The 24,806-nt window shown below is 41.5% G+C and overlaps 2 protein-coding genes across 9 annotated transcripts in view; one reads left to right on the forward strand and one right to left on the reverse strand.

Moving 5' to 3' along the window:
* Positions 1-6,896, reverse strand: part of LOC5511556 (acid-sensing ion channel 2) — a 14,652-nt gene extending 7,756 nt beyond the window's left edge. For 2 of the 3 annotated variants that reach the window (XM_048726432.1, XM_048726429.1), the window contains exon 1: positions 213-577. The gene's annotated coding sequence lies outside the window, so the exon portion shown is untranslated. Of the gene's footprint in view, positions 1-212; positions 578-5,884; positions 6,126-6,654 lie in introns of those variants that run through there. The other variant, XM_048726430.1, reaches the window with a different exon arrangement.
* Positions 6,897-7,010: 114 nt separating this feature from the next.
* LOC5511555 (cGMP-gated cation channel alpha-1) lies at positions 7,011-24,774 on the forward strand. Of its 6 annotated transcripts, none has more exons than XM_048726425.1 (11): positions 7,011-7,504; positions 9,478-10,688; positions 14,115-14,141; positions 14,586-14,706; positions 15,273-15,361; positions 16,019-16,279; positions 18,151-18,237; positions 18,331-18,427; positions 19,347-20,162; positions 23,651-23,749; positions 23,963-24,774. In XM_048726425.1, the coding sequence occupies exons 2-11, from the start codon at positions 9,562-9,564 to the stop codon at positions 24,065-24,067; spliced, it is 2,829 nt and encodes a 942-aa protein (XP_048582382.1). In that variant the 5' UTR covers positions 7,011-7,504; positions 9,478-9,561; the 3' UTR covers positions 24,068-24,774. The 6 variants fall into 6 exon arrangements, with proteins under 6 accessions (XP_048582382.1, XP_048582379.1, XP_048582381.1 ...); XM_048726422.1 differs by lacking the exon at positions 7,011-7,504 and adding an exon at positions 7,992-8,091; XM_048726424.1 differs by lacking the exon at positions 7,011-7,504 and adding an exon at positions 8,015-8,129.
* The last annotated feature ends 32 nt before the right edge of the window (positions 24,775-24,806 follow it).

Consider the following 24,806-nt stretch of genomic DNA (forward strand, 5'->3'; position numbering starts at 1 on the left):
AAGAGAAGCAAAAAACGCTGATATCAAACTTGAAAACTATAAAACAAAAATGACGATCGACAAAATAGTATGAACCGTTAGGTTTTCAGGATACTTCTCGTTTCGCATGGACTGCTAATCAATTGTCTTCATATTATATGATAGGTATCAAGCGCTGGCAATATCACTTATATTAGTTCAGCCTCAAGTTGCTAGGCCTTGAAGCAACATACCTTTCTGTCAGGCTACACTTTCGTAGGCATTTGGAAGACTTTAAACAATGGAGAAAATCGTGTTCATAATAAACACTTCAAAGATCTTGCAAGACTGTTGGTGATCTCATTCCTTTTTTAAATGACAAGTACATAAGATTATAACACAAAACATTGACATATTTCGACTTTGAAGATAACCGTTAGAGATCTTAAGCCTTGGTGAATCAGCGGGCAAAGGAGTTAGGAGCCAATTAGTGTGAAACACTCACGCAAAGCTCTAATGTGTCCACACAATGGCTAATAAATGCAAAGGAACAAAGGATATTTTGGTGATCGGTGGTAGACAGCGAGATAGGGGTCTCTAGCCGCAAGCAAGTGTCAAGCAATCTTCAATCAAGTTAAATATAGGCAATTAAAAATAAATAGTCGTTAGGTAAAAATTACAAAGTAAGAAGACAGACAAGAACGGTTGCCCAAACAAATTATAGCTACGATTGAATTCATGTAAAAAGTGTAATTTGAGATATTTTTCGTGAAGCAAACGGCTCAAGAACCATGGCATGTATTTTAGAGTTCAATTTTGAATAATTTAAAATGAACGCCATTATTGCTTATTTATATTATGGTCTTTAATTAAGAACCATGGTCATATGTCCTACCTATTGGTATTGTAAAATATCGACCTCCAAATAGTAAACATCACTCGTTATGAATAAAACAACCCAGGAGAATTGAATAAATAGATATCTTTTCAGCGTACGCCTGTCCTCTTCCAAACCACGGATGACGTAACAGTGTGTCATTAACATGTACGCAACGAGACGTAGTCGAGCGATTTGTTTTATACAAAAGTGGAGATTTTATTAAACAGCGCGCGCAATAACGTGAACCGTGCGCACTCTGTGCATTCACCAATACAAGAGTCTTCTCCACCAATCAGAGCGAACATTTTAATAGAGCTGTTTTATAACTTATATTATAACTACTATGATCAAGTCAAACATAGAAACGATGTGCGAACAATGTCGTTCGAGGTGGAGGGGAATGCGCACACCCTACAAGCCTGGCGCACACACCTAGCTACACACCTGGCGGACACCCCTAACTACACACCTGGCGCGCACACCTAGCTACACACCTGGCGAACACCCCTAGCTACACACCTGGCGCACACACCTAGCTACACACCTGGCTCACACCCCTAGCTACACACCTGGTGCACACACCTAGCTACACACCTGGCGCACACCACTAGCTACACACCTGGCGCACACACCTAGCTACACACCTGGCGCACACACCTAGCTACACACCTGGCGCGCACACCTAGCTACACACCTGGCGCACACCCCTAGCTACACACCTGGCGCACACACCTAGCTACACACCTGGCGCACACACCTAGCTACACACCTGGCGCACACACCTAGCTACACACCTGGCGCACACACCTAGCTACACACCTGGCGCACACACCTAGCTACACACCTGGCGCGCACACCTAGCTACACACCTGGCGCACACACCTAGCTACACACCTGGCGCACACACCTAGCTACACACCTGGCGCACACACCTAGCTACACACCTAGCTACACACCTGGCGCACACACCTAGCTACACACCTGGCGCACACACCTAGCTACACACCAGGCGCACACCACTAGCTACACACCAGGCGCACACCACTAGCTACACACCTGGCGCACACACCTAGCTACACACCTGGCTCACACCCCTAGCTACACACCTGGTGCACACACCTAGCTACACACCTGGCGCACACCACTAGCTACACACCTGGCGCACACACCTAGCTACACACCTGGCGCACACACCTAGCTACACACCTGGCGCGCACACCTAGCTACACACCTGGCGCACACCCCTAGCTACACACCTGGCGCACACACCTAGCTACACACCTGGCGCACACACCTAGCTACACACCTGGCGCACACACCTAGCTACACACCTGGCGCACACACCTAGCTACACACCTGGCGCACACACCTAGCTACACACCTGGCGCGCACACCTAGCTACACACCTGGCGCACACACCTAGCTACACACCTGGCGCACACACCTAGCTACACACCTGGCGCACACACCTAGCTACACACCTAGCTACACACCTGGCGCACACACCTAGCTACACACCTGGCGCACACACCTAGCTACACACCAGGCGCACACCACTAGCTACACACCAGGCGCACACCACTAGCTACACACCTGGTGCACACACCTAGCTACACACCTGGCGCACACACCTAGCTACACACCTGGCGCACACACCTAGCTACACACCTGGCTCACACACTAGCTACACACCTGGCGGACACACCTAGCTACACACCTGGCTCACACACTAGCTACACACCTGGCGCGCACACCTAGCTACACACCTGGCGCACACACCTAGCTACACACCTGGCGCGCACACCTAGCTACACACCTGGCGCGCACACCTAGCTACACACCTGGCGCACACACCTAGCTACACACCTGGCGCACACACCTAGCTACACACCTAGCTACACACCTGGCGCACACACCTAGCTACACACCTGGCGCACACACCTAGCTACACACCAGGCGCACACCACTAGCTACACACCAGGCGCACACCACTAGCTACACACCTGGTGCACATACCTAGCTACACACCTGGCGCACACACCTAGCTACACACCTGGCGCACACACCTAGCTACACACCTGGCTCACACACTAGCTACACACCTGGCGCACACACCTAGCTACACACCTGGTGCACACCCCTAGCTACACACCTGGTGCACACACCTGGCTACACACCTGGCGCACACACCTAGCTACACACCTGGCGCGCACACCTAGCTACACACCTGGCGCGCACACCTAGCTACACACCTGGCGCGCACACCTAGCTACACACCTGGCGCACACACCTAGCTACACACCTGGCGCGCACACCTAGCTACACACCTGGCGCACACACCTAGCTACACACCTGGCGCACACACCTGGCGCACACACCTAGCTACACACCTAGCTACACACCTGGCGCACACACCTAGCTACACACCTGGCGCACACACCTAGCTACACACCAGGCGCACACCACTAGCTACACACCAGGCGCACACCACTAGCTACACACCTGGTGCACACACCTAGCTACACACTTGGCGCACACACCTAGCTACACACCTGGCGGACACCACTAGCTACACACCTGGCGGACACCCCTAGCTACACACCTGGCTCACACACTAGCTACACACCTGGCTCACACACTAGCTACACACCTGGCGCGCACACCTAGCTACACACCTGGCGCACACACCTAGCTACACACCTGGCGCGCACACCTAGCTACACACCTGGCGCACACACCTAGCTACACACCTGGCGCACACACCTAGCTACACACCTGGCGCACACACCTAGCTACACACCTAGCTACACACCTGGCGCACACACCTAGCTACACACCAGGCGCACACCACTAGCTACACACCAGGCGCACACCACTAGCTACACACCTGGTGCACACACCTAGCTACACACCTGGCGCACACACCTAGCTACACACCTGGCGCACACACCTAGCTACACACCTGGCTCACACACTAGCTACACACCTGGCGCACACACCTAGCTACACACCTGGTGCACACCCCTAGCTACACACCTGGTGCACACACCTGGCTACACACCTGGCGCACACACCTAGCTACACACCTGGCGCGCACACCTAGCTACACACCTGGCGCGCACACCTAGCTACACACCTGGCGCGCACACCTAGCTACACACCTGGCGCACACACCTAGCTACACACCAGGCGGACACCCCTAGCTACACACCTGGCGCACACACCTAGCTACACACCTGGCGGACACCCCCTAGCTACACACCTGGCGGACACCCCCTAGCTACACACCTGGCGCACACCCCTAGCTACACACCTGGCGCATACCCCTAGCTACACACCTGGCGCACACCTCTAGCTACAAGCCTGGCGCATACCCCCTAGCTACACGCCCGGCGCACACCTCTAGCTACAAGCCTGGTGCACACACCCTAGCTACAAGCCTGGCTATGTGCTATTGTGGCTAGACATATTTGAGGCATGCCAAGAATCGACATGTGCAAAACAACTACACACCTGGCGGACACACCTGGCGGACACCACTAGCTACACACATGGCGGACACCCCTAGCTACACACCTGGCGCACACACCTAGCTACACACCTGGCGGACACCACTAGCTACACACCTGGCGCACACCCGTAGCTACACACCTGGCGGACACCACTAGCTACACACCTGGCGGACACACCTAGCTACACACCTGGCGGACACACCTAGCTACAAGCCTGGTGCACACCTCTAGCTATACACCTGGCGGACACACCTAGCTACACACCTGGCGCACACCTCTAGCTACAAGCCTGGTGCACACCTCTAGCTATACACCTGGCGGACACACCTAGCTACACAACTGGCGGACACCCCCTAGCTACACACCTGGCCCACGCACCTAGCTACACACCTGGCGCACGCACCTAGCTACAAGCCTGGCGCATACCCCCTAGCTACACGCCCGGCGCACACCTCTAGCTACAAGCCTGGTGCACACACCCTAGCTACACAACTGGCGGACACCCCCTAGCTACACACCTGGCCCACGCACCTAGCTACACACCTGGCGCACGCACCTAGCTACACACCTGGCGCACACCACTAGCTACAAGCCTGGCGCACACCTCTAGCTACAAGCCTGGTGCACACACCCTAGCTACAAGCCTGGCTATGTGCTATTGTGGTTAGACATATTTGAGGCATGCCAAGAATCGACATGTGCAAAACACTTTTTTCGAATCCCTGTATGAATGAGTATGAGCACACAAAATCGAGCACACGTCTATACTAGCTGCAAACATTCTTGCAATATACAAAGTATAATGTTGAGCCGAATGCCCGTTTATAAATAGGAATGGCAAAATCGATAGCATTGCATTGTAAACGTGAAACGTTACAATTACTCGCATCCATCCGATCAACAGCTGTTCTGAATTATCTGATGACGAAGATGAAGACGTGAAGAGCCTGGGGCGAGCGCGCGGGCAATCTAAGACGTTAGGGTCCAGGGCTCCTTTTCAAGATGGCGTCCAGCAAAGACTTGTATAACACAAATGTCTACTTTATTTAGAAATCTTCAACACTGTTCAAAGGCGATAAAAAAGCAAAATATGATCGAAGAGGTCTCCCAATTTGAAATGTAATATCCTAATAAGCCGGGCAAGCTGGAAAACGACGTTACCAAAAAAAAAAAATAGTTGATATATATAGAATTGGAAGAAAGTAGAATCGTAAGAATTTCTCCGGTTAATGTCGTTGGTTTAAAGAACAGGACCATAGATATAAGTAAGTCATCACAGACCAAGCGAAAATAACTTTTTCAACTATGAACCAAAATAGCATCGCTTCGTGCCGGACACCACGAACTCTATCAACAAGGAGTAGAGAGGGTCTTGTGCACAAAGATGGCGAGAGGGGTGCGTGTTTCCGTGACCACTTCAAGGTCATTACATATTGTATATCTGAACATGTTTTATAGCTCTTAAAAACTGGAAGAGTAAATAGATCGGTGGGGGAGATACTTGAGTCGGCCCTGGATTGATCAGCATTATTACCTGACTGTAATTAGAATACTCCATCACGTAGCCTCATCGTTTTTACTGCGGTTTTCGATATTGTGCGAGCCCCTGCTGAACCGCTTGCTGCCCTTCTTCATTCAAACTGACCCAATCACATTTTGGTGCTTTTTGATTGTACAGCGCTTTGCGAAGAGGTGGCGTGACTGGAAGCAATTTCAAGTCCTGGCCAATGAAAACAATGAATATTTTGAATGACGGAGGCCAGAAGGCGATTTAGCTGTTGGAAAAAACAGTCAGCGATAGTTCGCAGAATACCGAAAAGCGCAGTAAAAAAACGTTAAAAAGTGCGTCTCATTGCTGTGGTTCCACTGAACGTGCAACCAGATTACTATAACTATACTACTCCAAAGTTCTTTGCTTGGAATTTTTGAGTAGTCATTTTCGTCATGAAGACCGCCAATCATTTTTCTTGTGGGTCGTAGTCAAATGCTTTTTGTTCATCCACGTCATTTGCCAAGATAGACACACAACACGAAACTACATGAATTCACCCCAAAGACGCTTAGATGTATAGGCCAAAGCGACACAACAAGCAAATAATGTTTTTTTTAAATATCTTTTCTATTATTATACAGGATTAATTATCTCATTCGCTCATTGTCTTAAGGAAGAGTCACTTAAGGTAAAACCCTGCCGCTATGATAAAAGACTGATCTCAATAAAATATATAGATATACAGTAAACAGATAACTATAGTAAGTGAACTTCTAACGATTACGATGTTTGATGGAAAGAATCAGACTTACCACAAGTTTTACTAAAAACTTATCACACTTGTAGAATCCAAATAATATTATTAAATCTCTCGATAAATCGCGCCTGCTAGGCAACTGCGAATCTCTCTGCGGGAGGAGAGCTCTTTTGGACCATACAGTTGTTAATAGTTGGACATTGTCAAACAAACTTTACAGACTTTAAAAAAATATGGAAATAACCAAACTTTACACGTTTACTTAATTTGAAATAAGGCTTATGCCCATCATGCCTGGAAAGTTTAAATAAAAATTTATTCAGCGCTTTCGATTAATCGGCGTTGCTAGGCAACAAGGTTTTGTCATCTGGAGAAGAGCACAACTCTGCTTGCGCCAGCAGGTGGGGCTTGTGTGAATGAGTGTTAATGACGATTTCCTATTTTCCCAAAGGTGTTCTCAGTCGGTTAGTAACATAGTCTACATAAATTGCTGCATAAGGAAGACCTCAAAATGGACGGGTCACTTAAGCACAGTCAGACATATGACGGACAGCGGAAAGGCCAAAACAAGGAAAAAATAATAGCGCCAAAGGCAATTCCTGCGCAGATGACAAATGCAAATGTTGAGCATTTTATACGAGTTTCATATTAAATATACTGTCGATTAGAAGTGAATTGTCATTTGGGCAGTTTTCAAATGATAAATGATACGCGGTTTCCGTTGAATTTGGAACGAAACACTTAGAGAATCAACAACTTCTCAATGCAGTTGAACGGTTCCTGTTTGCCTGGTATTTTGGAAACTCCGCTGTGATACATGTGGAACGTTTTTAACCTACGAGGAAACGTGCTGTGTTCAAAGCGCTGAAACACTTCATCCTTTCTGACCCAACCATTAACATAAGGTAAGGCTTACGTAGCCTTTTTCGTACAGAAGTTACGATCTGCCTCTAATTGAAAGATATGCTCTATATCTGTCTGACAGAAAAATGCGATGGTGTAGGATACAAAAATCACTTGTAAGGCTGTCTAGATCGTGTGTGCTTTCGGATAATTTTACCAAGATTTTATACGAAAATTTATGTGTAGTTTAATTATTTTAATAAAAAAAAAGAACTAGCTTGACTATATTTGAAATATTCATTTTTTTAAATAAGGGGTCGAAAATAGATCCTAAACCTATATTAGGTTATTTTTAAAAATCAGAATATTTCAAAAGACTGCCAATATTTAATTTGAAAAAAAAAGGAAAAAGACTAAGAGCACAAATCGAATTTCGTTTGACGTGAGTGAAAGCTTAAAGGATTACACAAGAATGAAAAGGAATATTAAATTTGGCTAAAACTTAAACGGGTTCAAAGTGTCTATGCAATGGCTCTTTGTATCGGGTTTCTGTGGGAGCAAGCTCAGAACAGGTGCTTTACAGCGAGTTGTAGCCAGTTGGTCGCTCGGGAAGCTCAACCTCGAGGAAGGGAGGTGTGTCGTCAGCATGGTGAGCCTTTAAATAACACATAACCCTGGACACTAACAGTAAGTGAACAGAATATCTAACTATGCCTTAAGGCAATTCAATCTTTGTTGAACCATAAAAAAGGAGGGCTGTTGCTTAAGTGCCAAAAGATTTCAGGTTCAAAAATGAAATTTTGGTGCAAATCGTTTAAAATGCTGTAGAGGAAGTCAAATTCGAGGCTATTGAACGAGCTAAGCTATTATTTATTCTCCCAAAAGGGCTTTAGTATCATGCTGATGACAACAACATACTTTTTCAAGAAGTTTGTGTTGTTAAGAGACCCGGCTCCAATAACGCGCTGTGAGGCATCCGTCGTTAAAACGAAAACATTGAAAGAAAAATATACCCTAACTATGTTATATAATTGATTGTTGTTATTATTCTGTTTTGCTTTGACATAATCCGAACCTGTTAGGGATTTCCTGTTTGTGAAAGGATTGAATTAAGGAATTTTGAGAACCTCATTGGTGACGGAATATTTTAATAAAAAGCACTGTTTATTTTTTTCTAATTTCCTCTGATTAAATTGAGCCCTACGTAATGAGCGTTAGCCAAATTGCGAGATACTAGAATGTTTACTTTGTTTAGTCGTACGAGATATAGCTCCCTGAGTGTTATCGCAATTTTTGATAATCCCCTGTGACAGGTAAAAAGCTTTGTGCTCGTTGGTATATTGCAACTTAAGCAAAAAACAATCGATAATTAGAAGAGACAAAAAACAAGGACCGTCATTTTACCCATTAACAACATTAAAGATCATCAGCATTAGCTGGACGTGGAAAAATGAGCTAACTGCTGCCAGGGTTGTGATTGGTGGTCTTGTTGAGTTCTCACTTGGCAGCTGTTTATTACGTCGTTTATCAGACCTCGCTAGCGGCAAGAGTCAACAAACCAGGGTTTTATCACAGCAAATCAGTCGTGAGGGCAAGGAAAAGAGGCTCGTGTCACATCTCCGCCGGTAAATTCGCAATAATCCCACACTATCGACAGACCTATCAAGTGGGCAAATTAAATAGTCAGTCTATGCAATAGTATTCCAAAACGGATTTTCCATGCCCTCGATTATTGGTTGTTAAAACAATTGATGTGTTAACGAATGTAAATAGTTCCGATAAAGCATCCCTATTTCCACGAGTGTACAAATTGTGGTCGCAAGAGAGCAAGTACTTAGACACTGAAATCGTTTCTTGACCAAGCCTTTTCTATACCTTGCGTAAGGTCCTTGACTGCGGTAATTCAATTTCCTTGACTCAAATTGTACATGTTCCCTGGCAGCCTACCCGTTGGCGAATGGAAGCGGGTCTTTTTGAATGTTAAGCGTCAAAGTGCCGTAATTCAACTCACTGAGCTTGTTCAATTATCGTGTAGGTTGACTTCACAAGTCATGTTCCTGTGCAGTCATTATGCGCTTAGTTCATAGCAGGAAGACACGCTAAGCAGAGAAGAAGAGGAATGGCGGATAAAGTTGTGCGTTTTGAGAACTGCGCGAGAGCGGACGACGAACCAATTTTGTCACTGGGAAAAAGCACATCTCAAGTTGAGCAAGCAAATGGGCAGTCCTCCTCTTTGGATGTCCTGGGAAGTATAGAGACGCTAAGCGTCACGGAAAGTCATGGAAGGTGGAAAGGTTTAACCACTCGGATTCGGACGGCGCTAGCTGTAAAAAATGCTGTAAAACCTGCAAGAACCCGACGGCGATCATTGTGGCGAGCACCGACCGAGACCGTAGATCCCTTCATTCAAAAATTCAGCACTCGATCGGACAGAAAAACAACCCCGCCAAAACGCAAAAGCTCACATAAACCTCAAAATAGAAATGCGGCGGAAAAGGACAATTTGAGCACGGTAGTGGAGTTGGACAGTAAAGAGCTCGAGAGTGATTGTACGTCGGTTTATGAGTACGACACGAGTTGGTCCGCTGTACTCAAGGAAATCCCCACTGTCATTGCACCTGATGGGCGCTTTATGTACATTTGGTTCTATTTTGTCGTGTTCGCGATACGCTACAATCTATGGGTGGTCATTCTACGGATCGCCTTCCCCGCGGCTCAAGACGAGTTCACAGTCGCGTGGCTCGTGTTTGATTATTTCTGCGACTTCCTTTATGTTTTGGATATCATTATCAATTTTAGAACTGGTTTCCTAGAGGAAGGGATTTTGGTAGTCGATGCTAAGCGTGTCGCCCGTCATTACGCCGTTTCTAAGAACTTCATTGCGGATCTACTCTCGGTTTTCCCCACAGACATATTATGCGTACTTTACCCGGAGAGATTACCAATGCTTAGAATCAACAGACTCATAAAGGCGTACAAAAGCTTCAGGATCAAATCCTTAATGGAATCGCACACGACCTATCCCACCTTTCTACGAGTGTTCTTTCTTCTTCATCTAATGTTTTTGCTAATCAACTGGAATGCGGGTTTTTATATCATGATTTCGAGAACGGAAGGATTTGGTACGAACGCTTGGGTTTATCCAGGGAACGGGTCTTTATATCAGCAGTATCTCAAGTCTCTTTATTGGTCCACACTGACTCTAACGGCGATTGGGGATTTGCCGTCACCGGCCACAAACTTTGAGTAAGTAAACCTTGGTATTTTTTATTGCATCTAAGTCGTATTTTACGACATTAACTCGTTAACATGATAAACAAAGCGTAGGTCATGACAACGGGCGTTTTCGAAATGTGGAATGCATTAGTTTTGAAAAGGAATCAGTAAACACATCTTTAAAAATTAACAGCATAATAATTTGAATCCCTGTTACCTTGAAACTTTATGCTTAGAAGTAAATGCGAAACTGCTTAAACTAGTAATTTATTAATGCCATATTAGCAAATTGTCACCGATTGTGGCATTGAGTACTTAATAAATGAATGACTTGCTGTTTAAACTAAACGAGAATAACAGGAATAAAAGGCACGCTGACGACCAGGATACATAGGACATGTCCACAAATGCTGACCGGAAACGATACAAAGAAACTAAATACCAGCTAAGCCATTCCGAGCCTTTCATCCAATATTTTGATGGAAATTAAATAGAAATTTGAATGAAATGACACAAGCACTAGCAGCGCGCGACCAAAAAATATCAATATCACAAGGAGCCTTTAGCCGCGATGCATAATTCATTCAACGCAAAAACAGTCATCATCAACACAAAAGAACATCACACGTAGTTTATATTCCTTGTAATCTTATGCGTTTGGAATTCATTAAATCTACGAAAACTAATTATTTGGTGTAGATAAAATCATTTTTTAAAAGGATATAGGAAACTCCCACGGGCTAATCTTCAATGTAGAGACTGCGAGAGGGAGTGTTTTTGAGGGAATTAACACTTCTTCATCAAACTGTACCAAAGAAAAAGTATGAAAAGAATATATTAAAAAGGCACAATAATTTCACAATTTTCAATGTGCCTTACCGGAAATTAATTAAAATTTCGTTTTTTTGTCAGCGCATTTTAACATGATACCTAGGGTGATTAGTGGGTAAAGGTGCTATTAGATTGAAAAAAGATCAGGGAAATCAAACCCTCTGGCGAAACAAACTAATTAAGAAGGGCTTCACTTGGGCCAGTGTTCAGACGACTAATTATTACGTGACATAAACTTTTCAGATGAAAAAAACTAATTATATTTACTTCTGTAAACTTGAAATCACGAGTTATATTTTAATGAGTGCCCGGCCTTATTTGGCTGCGTTAATATTTTTACACTGTATTATTTATACAATGCGTCACTTCTTTTGACCTTTCTCTCATAAATGCAATCAATAAAACATGCATCCTCTCTTGTATTTCCCTTTACAAATAACATGTATTTCTCTCAGACCCAAAAAACTTGGCATATTTGTGGCATTTGCATATTTTACTTCAAATAAATCATACATAATATTTGTTTAGGCGATACATGTGAAATCAGAAATCCAATCAGCTATATGAAAATAGACAGTAATGTTCAGCCGTCGGAACTTATAAGAAATAGGGGAAAAAACTATTATTAATGCAGATGATAGTGTGCGAGAGAATGATACAGGGAAAATTCTTATTTCTTCGTACTCTTACTTAATAATTAATTAAAACACGATTTTGTCTGGGTTTTTTCCATTCCATTCTAGAAACCCGGTTAATAAAAAATATTTTAATGTCACAAGAAAATAATCAAATTTTAACAAATAGCTAAAACGGATAAACAAAAAATACCAAACGACATATTGGAATTATATAAGAAAATAATCAAATTTCAACAAATAGCTAAAACAAAAATACCAAACGAAATATTGACATTTTAATACCATTAGGGACCACGATTACTCCATCTTTTTGTTAAACGCGCACCTACGCCAAATTATTTAGTCTTTTCTCAATCATTTTATCGTACACCTACGTATATAAATTGATCCTCAAGCGTTAAATCGTTCACCTACGCAAACTTATTCATGATATTTAGCTTATTCTCAGGCGTTTAATCGTACACCCCCGCCAACTATTTTATTATGTTTTTTTCTCAAGCGTCACATAAAAGCATTAAGGAAATCACCAAAACACAAGTTGCAGCTACAGACTTTGTCTCTACCCCCCCCCCCCCCCTTTGTCTATTTTGTCTCTACCCCCCTTTGTCTATTTTTTATACGTTTGAAGCCTGCCCTTGAACAAACACTTTCTCTAGCCGCCTCTGCATTTTAATAGTCTAAGCCAGTCTCGGTTTTCCTCTCAGCCTATCTACGCAGTGGGTTATTGTAGAAGGAAAAAGCACTTGAGATTGACTCCGTATCTGAGAAAAACCCCAATCCACATTTCACACAATGGAACAGTGTCCTTAAGCCGCAAAAAATAAAAAATAAAAACAGACAAGAAATTCGCAGCCGATAGGCGACTTGCACGAAGAAATCACGTGACTTTTTGGGAGACAAACTCCGGTGTTAAGCGGCAAAATAACAACTAGCCAAAAAGTTATTTTCCATCCGCATATTTAAGGAAGCTTTTGCTTTTTTTCAATAGAATATGGTAAAGAAAGCTTAAAATTTTGTTTACAGAGGGTTATTTCAAGATTTCTCCAATTTGTGTTCCAATATTGAATGTAAACAATAACAAAAATGTGGCTGACTGAAGCTCTTTAAAATCAGCGCGGGTTATGCTATTTGAGAATGCTCAGGCAGAGACTAGCATAGTTCAGCTACCATTTGCTAGCTACGGTCATTTTATTATTCTTAGTAAACTCGATATTTTGACTGACGACTTGGGCATCGTGAGCGCAATAATTTGTATCGGATTAGTGTTGACTCACCGTCTAGAACGGAAATAAGACAATAATAACTTTATACTATACACCTATTACAATACAAACGCCAAATGAAAGTTCTAGCACTACTAATTGTATTTATTATTTGCAAGAAAAAAAATGATAAATAAACTAATCGCAAGTTTTATCTAAATTTTTATTTATACAGTAAAAATATGACGATACCCAGTGTTACCGCCTTTTTCCTTTTGCACTGACATTTTTTAACAGGTGCATTCTATGCTATTTTGAATGGGTTAGATTGCAATAACAAATCACGTGACTTTTTGGAGAGCAAATTTGCGCGCACCCCGGCTTTCAGGGGCAAAATAACAATAACATAAAGCGCTAACCAATCTGCCAGAACCTTTCTATGTCAGGAAGGGGATATTTTCATTAAAATAATTTATTTTTTTAGCGCTTTCTGGTGTGGCGGCCCCAGTCATTCTTATTTATTTTGGCTTGCATTTTCCACTCAAAAAGTCACGCGGTTTCTTAGTGAAATCGCCTATTTAACCTACCTATTCCTAGACCGCCCTAGATTAGTGCTACTAGTATGTACTATTTTTTCTATTGTTACAGTTCTAGCAAGAGCTCTGATTACCCCTAGACATTATAGAGACATTTCATGCTCGTGGATACCGTGGTGATAAAGATCGCATAAACCAAAGAGAAACTGTAAAAATTCATTGTCTGTTTTTGTTTTCCTTCCATATAAGACGAAAAGTACACCATCAGTTACAAAGGTACTTCCTTAAACGGCTTCAATCTTGAATTAGACGGAATAAAACATATAAAATCGATTAAGACTCTCACTAATGACCTAAAATAAAGATAAGCAATGCATGCAATACTGCGGTTTTTAATATGCTGACAATTTTCAACAGCTAAATCCCCTTCTGGCTTCCGTCATTCAAAATCTTCAAAGCGTTTTCATTGGTCAGCACTGGAATGGTTTCCAGACACGCCAAATCTTCGCAAGGCGCTGACCAATAAAAAAATCACAAAATGTATCTACGTTAGTTTGGATGGAAGCCATACAGCGATCTGTCAGTTGCAAATTATTTACGAGAGATCGCAGAGTGTAGAAAATCGCAGTAACCGAGTAAAATGTAAGGGTAACGAGGGTCACCTAAGGGATTACATGTGAACAAAGGGGATTGGCCTTAATGGCATTGGCATGTCTTCAGGTATCTGTACACGATCGCCTGCTACCTATGCGGCGTTTTCATGTTTGCGACGATCGTGGGGAATGCTGGGAGCATCATTGTGAACAGGAATGCCAATCGATTGGACTTTGAAAGACAGCGGGTAAGATACATTAGGGTCTCTGTTAGCCACCATTTTGTCATCCTAGCAAAATACAAAGTGCGAGAAAGCATCCATTTCCATCGGCTGTTTGGGAAAGCTATAGCGATATTTAAGATCGAAATTGGTATAAAACGTATGGAAATATATTTTTAGATGGTTCTTTTGAAATTTCTTCAAAGAATTTATCTTTCAATTTAGAATAAAAATAAAACAAAGATGTGGCTGACAAAGACTAAAATAAGCCTCGAAAAAAGAATGGCGATAGTAACTTTCAAGCCTAGAAGAATATTAAGGTTTCTCGAAAAAAGGCGCATCCAAAAACCTTCAAGGTCTTCATAACAGTTACCCCTAATCACTAAAGTTTAAACCTGGAAAATTACATTAGCACCTTTTAAGCCTTCTCTTACTGTTATTAATCTCAGGGGGGAAAGGTCCAGATCTATTTCATTTTGTTAAAAAAAAAACTTGAATAAGGACACTCCCCCCCCCCCAAAAAAAAAAAAAGCAAAGATGTCAGGCAACAAAGACCGAGGCCTGAGACTGATTCAGTTTATCCTTGCTTCCAGGAAGGGACAAATAACTACATGCGTAAGAACAGAGTCCCCAAAGACCTACAGCGGAGAGTACTCATGTGGTACGACTACTCGTGGGCAAGGTGGGGAGAACAATAAAAAGTGGCTTTATGTCGGCTCTAAGACTCAATCTATCCCAGCTATCTTTTACTCTAATACTTACGCTATACCTAACTCGTTGCAAATTATATACATAACAACTCTATTACATAACTCTTTGCTAACTTTATACCAACTCTATACCTAAATACTCTATGCCAAGACTATACTTAACTCTATATATCTAAGCCTATCTACTGTATACCAACTCTTTACCTACTGTACACCCAACTCGGTGCCAACACTATAGCTAACTCTATGTTAAAACTGTACGCCTACTCTATATCATCTATTTGGTAACACTTTACGTAGCTAACTCTAATCTTATCTACTCTATGCCAACACTGTACCCAACTCTACGCCAACACCACACCTTACTCATTTACTTTCTTTTGCTCCGACAAAGGGCTAACACTCGAAATGTCAACGCAACCACACTGTTTCACAAAGGCGTTCAACATACCTTTTCAACCTTGTGTTGATTTACACCTAACTCCATACCTAATTTTATAGTCTTTACCCATCTATTACACTTTAATTATGCATAACTACATCTCTTGCGTGCTAATCAACCCTAGTTATTGAACCTGATATAGAGGGAAAGGGCCAAAATGTTGAAAGAACTCGTTTCCTGCCTGCAGGGGTCGCATTGGAAGCGGAGGTGGTGACCTGAACTCGCTCACTCTTCTCCCAGACAAACTCAAGACGGAGATCGCCCTGCACGTCAATCTGGAAACGCTAAGGAAAGTAACATTCCTACAAAAATGTCAACCGGAATTTCTCCACGACCTGGTCCTGATGATGAAGCTAAGGATCTTCACCCCGGGGGACTTCATCTGCCGTAAGGGCGAGGTGGCAAGGGAGATGTACGTAATCATCGATGGCAAGATCGAGGTTGTCGGGTAAGTGAGGTCAAAGATGTCAGCACTGACAGAAAATTAAGGTTGTACATACGTCATATCAGCTGTGTGCAAGTGACGTCATTTAAATTACGTCATATATGTTGGAATATACGTAATCATAGATGGCAAGGTCGAGGTTGTCGAGAAAGTGAGGTAAAAATGTCAGCATTGACAGAGAATTAAGGTTGTACATACGTCATATCAGCTGTGTACAAGTGACGTCATTTAAATTACGTCATATATGTTGGAATATACGTAATCATAGATGGCAGGGTCGAGGTTGTCGGGAAAGTGAGGTAAAAATGTCAGCATTGACAGAGAATTAAGGTTGTACATACGTCATATCAGCTGTGTACAAGTGACGTCATTTTAATTACGTCATATATGTTGGAATATACGTAATCATAGATGGCAAGGTCGAGGTTGTCGAGTAAGTGAGGTAAAAATGTCAGCATTGACAGAGAATTAAGGTTGTACATACGTCATATCAGCTGTGTGCAAGAGACGACATATAAGTGACGTCATATATGATGAGATGTACGTAATCATCGACGGCACAATCGAGGTTGTGGGGTAGAAGTCATGTATAACATACGGGATATATAGAATGTGCTGTGGGTTAGTGATGTTATAGAATGAACAGATAAAGACATGATCAGGGTTGTAGTCACGTGATCACATAACATCAAGATTGTGCCGAGGGGAAGATGTATGTCAAAAAGAATGCCATGAGGCCATCATTGAAAGCAAGATCAAGGTTGAAGCGTCTTGTAGGTACGCGAGATTACGCCGCAACTGGGACACCATATTATCCACGTAGAAAGTTAATATTTTTAAAAAAGTAAACCATTTAATATTTAAAAAAAATTAAAATTAAACCCATGATGCCAAGTCTAACCTTAGATCCGAAGATCGTTTCTGATGGGGCTATATTTGGTTCGGCCTGGCATTTCAGTGAATGGTGGGCTTATATTCAGTGCGCTTCTCTGCGGGAGATCAAAACGGTAGTATTCAGATTAATATAGCAGGAAAAACATTTAAGATCCGGCTGACGAGAGAAAATACAATCAAGGATAATTGATGCTCTCATAGCCAGAGTCGTTATTTTTTTAGAATCATAAAAACAACGGCGATAGAACTAGAAGCAAGCTTTAGTAAGATATATATATTTATATATATAGATAAGTATATTAACATATATAGATATATATAGATATGTATATAAACAGTGAACGAGCAGACGAAATCATTCAAGGCCATTTGGAAAGATTAACCTAATTTCCTACTGACATACGAAACCGTCCATTATTCTAACACGCATTCAGCAGGGCACGATCAGAAGATATATATTTCAGATTCGTTAAATGGATCATAAACGATATTGTTAAAGAGTATCTGCTCGGCCAAAGCGACAATGAATTTCCTGACACTAGTCGTTAGAGGTGACATTGATAGTCATTTGGAAGCAGTTTGGAAGATGGGCAGATGGCCAATCAAAGGTTTGAGATAACGGGGCGTTACGGGTATGTTGTTTTTACATATAAACTTGTCTGGTGATTACAAGGTAGTTTAGATGACATCGAGTGCCAAGTGCTTGGCTTCCTCGCATTGATTTCAAATTCTTGCCATGCTAATATTTATATCTCTATAGCAGGAAGTCGTGAGACCGACTAACTAATAGAGAAAAAAAGATTAAAATGTTTATAAAACACAGATAACAGGCGGGTACCGAGGATTATTGGCTGAGGTAATAAAGGATAGTATTTGTCGGTCCTTCAATAGGAAATGAACTCACCTACCCCCCTACCCCCCCCCCCCTCCGCTTGTACGCTCCTGCTTTAAAACATTACAAGCTGTCTTTTGATTTGTAGGGAAGTTGGTCAAGTTTTAAAAGTCCTGTCGGGCGGAGACTTCTTCGGAGAGATCGGTATCCTTAGCCTAAGCGAGGGGCAAAACAGGTGAGGACCACACCATTAAAGGGGCACGGATCTTTAGTCTCAGGCGAACGGCAGACATACGGATAAAAACTAAAGATAACACTTTTGTCTCAGGCGTACAGCAGACATCCGAACCATCGGGTACGTGGAGTGTTTCGTGTTGTCTAAGGAGGATGTCTTGAAGGCGACTCGTGACTATCCGGAGGCGCAGGTACATAACAAGCACGTGATCTACCAGTTAAACCATACACACCCAGAGCAAACACTCCATACATATTTTCACTGTCACGGTTTTACTGGTCGCACTGTAAAACAGGAGAAGGATTTCAGCGTTATGTTTATCCATCCATGTAGTATTTTTATGTGTTTGTTACAGTGACACTTTTATTAGTATAATTCTTCCTTTCTTATCAAATTCGTGCGTTTTCTGAGTGAGGAGTTATTTCGTAGGCTCTGAAACCCTATATGCCCTATTTGCGACTTACAATCCAACTAACAACAGCTCAATTATAATTTTAAAGGATCATATAATACAGGGAATGTTGTATTTTTCAAAATAATGAGAGCTTTGAATACTCAAAACAAAAACAAAACTACTTTGATATGCGGGTCGGATCTACGAAGTTTAAGCGTTCTATCATTTCAGGCAGTGCTGGCCGAATACGGAGTTTAAGCGTTCTATCATTTCAGGCAGTGCTGGCCGAATACGGAGTTTAAGCGTTCTATCATTTCAGGCAGTGCTGGCCGAATACGGAGTTTAAGCGTTCTATCATTTCAGGCAGTGCTGGCCGAATACGGAGTTTAAGCGTTCTATCATTTAAGGCAGTGCTGGCCGAATACGGAGTTTAAGCGTTCTATCATTTTAGGCAGTGCTTGCCGAATACAGAGTTTAAGCGTTCTATCATTTCAGGCAGTGCTGGCCGAATACGGAGTTTAAGCGTTCTATCATTTCAGGCAGTGCTGGCCGAATACGGAGTTTAAGCGTTCTATCATTTCAGGCAGTGCTGGCCGAATACGGAGTTTAAGCGTTCTATCATTTCAGGCAGTGCTGGCCGAATACGGAGTTTAAGCGTTCTATCATTTCAGGCAGTGCTGGCCGAATACGGAGTTTAAGCGTTCTATCATTTCAGGCAGTGCTGGCCGAATACGGACGCCGCCGTCTACAGGGCCAGTCCACATGCAAGGACCCTCGGCTTGTAGATATGGAGGACTGCGGCAGGGACTCGGCTCAACGCAACAAGAACGAAGAAGGGGGTTCTCAGCAGTGGCCGCACACATGCACACCCACTTCAGACGCGACTAACGGTCTCCCTGCATCGTTAAGCCTTCCCACGGTCATTCACACGTCCGCCAGGTCAAGATCATCTTCCTCTTCCTCGGCTTCCCTCCTGACGCCCATCCCTACATCCAGCATTGCGCTACAATACCACGAGTCGCGCGCGAACACGCCACGCATTGACACGCCACGCGCGGACATGCACTACGGGGCAGAGGAACAAGGTTCACAGAAAATCGACTCGATATCTTCTCGTAGGGATAGCACGACGACCGCAGGGACACATTTATTCAGTCCATATCCGAGTCAAACTTTAGAATCGCCACTGACGGGTTACGGTGGCACAAGGCGGTCGTCAAGGGCGGGATTACTCGATCCGTTGCCACAAAGACGGGCGAGTTACGCGGGAATCACCAAGGACCAGTCGGAACTTGTATCTCTCAGGTTACCCAAAGAAGGACCGGATATGACGTCATCGGATATAAACAGTAGTATAGTGCGTCTGTTGACGGCTTCGTGCGGGGAGGTCGTGAGTAAAGTGAAGGGGCTGATGGAGAAAGAGATGCAGAACAGAATTGATAGTCTTTCGAGAGAGCTACAGGAGCTAAGAGGAGAATTAACCGAGAAAAACGACAAGATTAATACACTCAAAGGGCAAATCTCTCTGCAGGTCAGTGATTATATTTTATAAGTTTCTACTCAAAACCACGCGAATTTGTGGTTTTCATTGGCTTTTAATGGCCCCAGCTAAACGATTTATTCAAAATGGGTGCAGCTTTATTGGAAGAATTTCCTATGATTTTTACCTCTTGATATGAAGATCCTATGATTTCTATCTCTTGATATGAAGATCCTATGATTTCTACCTCTTGATATGAAGATCCTATGATTTCTATCTCTTGATATGAAGATCCTATGATTTCTATCTCTTGATATGAAGATCCTATGATTTCTATCTCTTGATATGAAGATCCTATGATTTCTATCTCTTGATATGAAGATCCAATGATTTCTATCTCTTGATATGAAGATCCTATGATTTCTACCTCTTGATATGAAGATCCTATGATTTGTACCTCTTGATATGAAGATCCTATGATTTCTACCTCTTGATATGAAGATCCAATGATTTCTACCTCTTGATATGAAGATCCTATGATTTCTACCTCTTGATATGAAGATCCTATGATTTCTACCTCTTGATATGAAGATCCAATGATTTCTACCTCTTGATATGAAGATCCTATGATTTCTACCTCTTGATATGAAGATCCTATGATTTCTACCTCTTAATATGAAGATCCTATGATTTCTATCTCTTGATATGAAGATCCTATGATTTCTATCTCTTGATATGAAGATCCTATGATTTCTATCTTTTGATATGAAGATCCTATGATTTCTATCTCTTGATATGAAGATCCTATGATTTCTACCTCTTGATATGAAGATCCTATGATTTCTACCTCTTGATATGAAGATCCTATGATTTCTACCTCTTGATATGAAGATCCAATGATTTCTACCTCTTGATATGAAGATCCTATGATTTCTACCTCTTGATATGAAGATCCTATGATTTCTACCTCTTAATATGAAGATCCTATGATTTCTATCTCTTGATATGAAGATCCTATGATTTCTATCTCTTTATATGAAGATCCTATGATTTCTATCTCTTGATATGAAGATCCTATGATTTCTATCTCTTGATATGAAGATCCTATGATTTCTATCTCTTGATATGAAGATCCAATGATTTTTATCTCTTGATATGAAGATCCTATGATTTCTACCTCTTGATATGAAGATCCTATGATTTGTACCTCTTGATATGAAGATCCTATGATTTCTACCTCTTGATATGAAGATCCTATGATTTCTATCTCTTGATATGAAGATCCTATGATTTCTATCTCTTGATATGAAGATCCTATGATTTCTATCTCTTGATATGAAGATCCTATGATTTCTATCTCTTGATATGAAGATCCAATGATTTCTATCTCTTGATATGAAGATCCTATGATTTCTACCTCTTAATATGAAGATCCTATGATTTGTACCTCTTGATATGAAGATCCTATGATTTCTACCTCTTGATATGAAGATCCAATGATTTCTACCTCTTGATATGAAGATCCTATGATTTCTACCTCTTGATATGAAGATCCTATGATTTCTACCTCTTGATATGAAGATCCTATGATTTCTATCTCTTGATATGAAGATCCTATGATTTCTATCTCTTGATATGAAGATCCTATGATTTATACCTCTTGATATGAAGATCCTATGATTTCTACCTCTTGATATGAAGATCCTATGATTTTTACCTCTTGATATGTAGATCCTATGATTTCTACCTCTTGATATGAAGATCCTATGATTTCTACCTCTTGATATGAAGATCCTTTGATTTCTACCTCTTGATATGAAGATCCTATGATTTCTACCTCTTGATATGAAGATCCTATGATTTCTACCTCGATATGAAGATCCTATGATTTCTACCTCTTGATATGAAGATCCTATGATTTCTACCTCTTGATATGAATATCCTATGATTTCTATCTCTTGATATGAAGATCCTATGATTTCTATCTCTTGATATGAAGATCCAATGATTTCTATCTCTTGATATGAAGATCCTATGATTTCTACCTCTTGATATGAAGATCCTATGATTTCTACCTCTTGATATGAAGATCCTATGATTTCTACCTCTTGATATGAAGATCCAATGATTTCTACCTCTTGATATGAAGATCCTATGATTTCTACCTCTTGATATGAAGATCCTATGATTTCTACCTCTTGATATGAAGATCCTATGATTTCTACCTCTTGATGATTTCTACCTCTTGATATGAAGATCCTATGATTTCTACCTCTTGATATGAAGATCCTATGATTTCTACCTCTTGATATGAAGATCCTATGATTTCTACCTCTTGATATGAAGATCCTATGATTTCTATCTCTTGATATGAAGATCCTATGATTTCTACCTCTTGATATGAAGATCCTATGATTTGTACCTCTTGATATGAAGATCCTATGATTTCTACCTCTTGATATGAAGATCCAATGATTTCTACCTCTTGATATGAAGATCCTATGATTTCTACCTCTTGATATGAAGATCCTATGATTTCTACCTCTTGATATGAAGATCCTATGATTTCTATCTCTTGATATGAAGATCCTATGATTTCTATCTCTTGATATGAAGATCCTATGATTTATACCTCTTGATATGAAGATCCTATGATTTCTACCTCTTGATATGAAGATCCTATGATTTTTACCTCTTGATATGAAGATCCTATGATTTCTACCTCTTGATATGAAGATCCTATGATTTCTACCTCTTGATATGAAGATCCTTTGATTTCTACCTCTTGATATGAAGATCCTATGATTTCTACCTCTTGATATGAAGATCCTATGATTTCTACCTCGATATGAAGATCCTATGATTTCTACCTCTTGATATGAAGATCCTATGATTTCTACCTCTTGATATGAATATCCTATGATTTCTATCTCTTGATATGAAGATCCTATGATTTCTATCTCTTGATATGAAGATCCAATGATTTCTATCTCTTGATATGAAGATCCTATGATTTCTACCTCTTGATATGAAGATCCTATGATTTCTACCTCTTGATATGAAGATCCTATGATTTCTACCTCTTGATATGAAGATCCAATGATTTCTACCTCTTGATATGAAGATCCTATGATTTCTACCTCTTGATATGAAGATCCTATGATTTCTACCTCTTGATATGAAGATCCTATGATTTCTACCTCTTGATGATTTCTACCTCTTGATATGAAGATCCTATGATTTCTACCTCTTGATATGAAGATCCTATGATTTCTACCTCTTGATATGAAGATCCTATGATTTCTACCTCTTGATATGAAGATCCTATGATTTCTATCTCTTGATATGAAGATCCTATGATTTCTACCTCTTGATATGAAGATCCAATGATTTCTGCCTCTTGATATGAAGATCCTATGATTTCTACCTCTTGATATGAAGATCCTTTGATTTCTACCTCTTGATACGAAGATGGCTGAACATTCGTACTACATGTCTTGACCTTGACCTTCATTAATCACGTGGCTTTAACTTTACAGGAGACGGATCTTAGCGCTTGGAGGCGGGCTGTCCAAGAGCTAGAAAGAGAAGGGCAGCGCCGGACCGAGGAAATGAGAAACCTCAAGGAAGAGATTCTGGTAAGAACATCCCTCACTGAGGCGTAAAACAAACACGTTTTATTAACTACGCGCTTTTCCCAAACGAGATGAGGGTCTTGAAATCTAGGAAAGCATACTATTTTTCGACGCCCCATACTTTCTGACGCTCTTGTTTTGCAACTGCAAATTAAAAAATTAGAAAGAGCCACTTATTGTCTTTTGGAACCCATTTTTATTTTTCTTCTCTTGCAGATTCTCAAAGATCAGGTGAAAGAGTCTCCGTCTACGAAAACGAGAAAGACCCGGCCGAGGACGACCATTAGCATGACGTCATTATTACACGATGACGAGACTTAGACCGTGAAGCATGCTGGTCATGTTCCGAAATACGTCCGCAGGATGACGTTATTGCCACGTGAGGGCTGAACTAGCCCGTGAAGCATGCTGGTCATGCCTCACATGAAAACAAAATATAAAGAAATATAAAAATATTAAGAGCTAACAAAAAAACAGTGCAGAAGCTTTCAGCAACAGGATCATAGGTAAATTTATGATGTAATTTACTTCTAAAACTTTGAATTAAGTGCCGTCCACACGAGCGAATTATTATTTTTAAAGCTCGTGTAGATGCCCCCAAAAAGCATATTTTTATTGGCAATTTCCATTTAAAAAAGGCAAGTTTGCTTTTTTTACAATCAAAACTTGACTTGTAGATTCATTGCTCGTGTAGAAGGAAGAATAAAGAAACTTTGTCAAGGGAATTGTCTGCTGGCCAAACCACCACTGACGTGCAAGAAAAAAAAACATTGCTAATGAAAAACTGTTGTCGCATCTACATGGTAAATGTCCATTTTTAATGAAATTTTCCAATGTAAATTTGCTTGTGTAGACGGCCCTTAATTGTTTTATATGATGTTTGCAACGGGTTATAAGTAAATAAATTGAAATACAGAGGAGTATCGCATATAATATAAATGTAAATATTCATCTTTTTATTTTCGACAACTTGTAAGATCACAGATCACATCTGCCTTAATATGAAAATACAACAACATTGCATTGTTGTTGCGTTATTATGGCGAAATTGAAATTGAAA

This window comes from Nematostella vectensis, chromosome 4 (genome assembly GCF_932526225.1).
Source record: "Nematostella vectensis chromosome 4, jaNemVect1.1, whole genome shotgun sequence".
Taxonomy (NCBI): Eukaryota; Metazoa; Cnidaria; class Anthozoa; order Actiniaria; family Edwardsiidae; genus Nematostella; species Nematostella vectensis.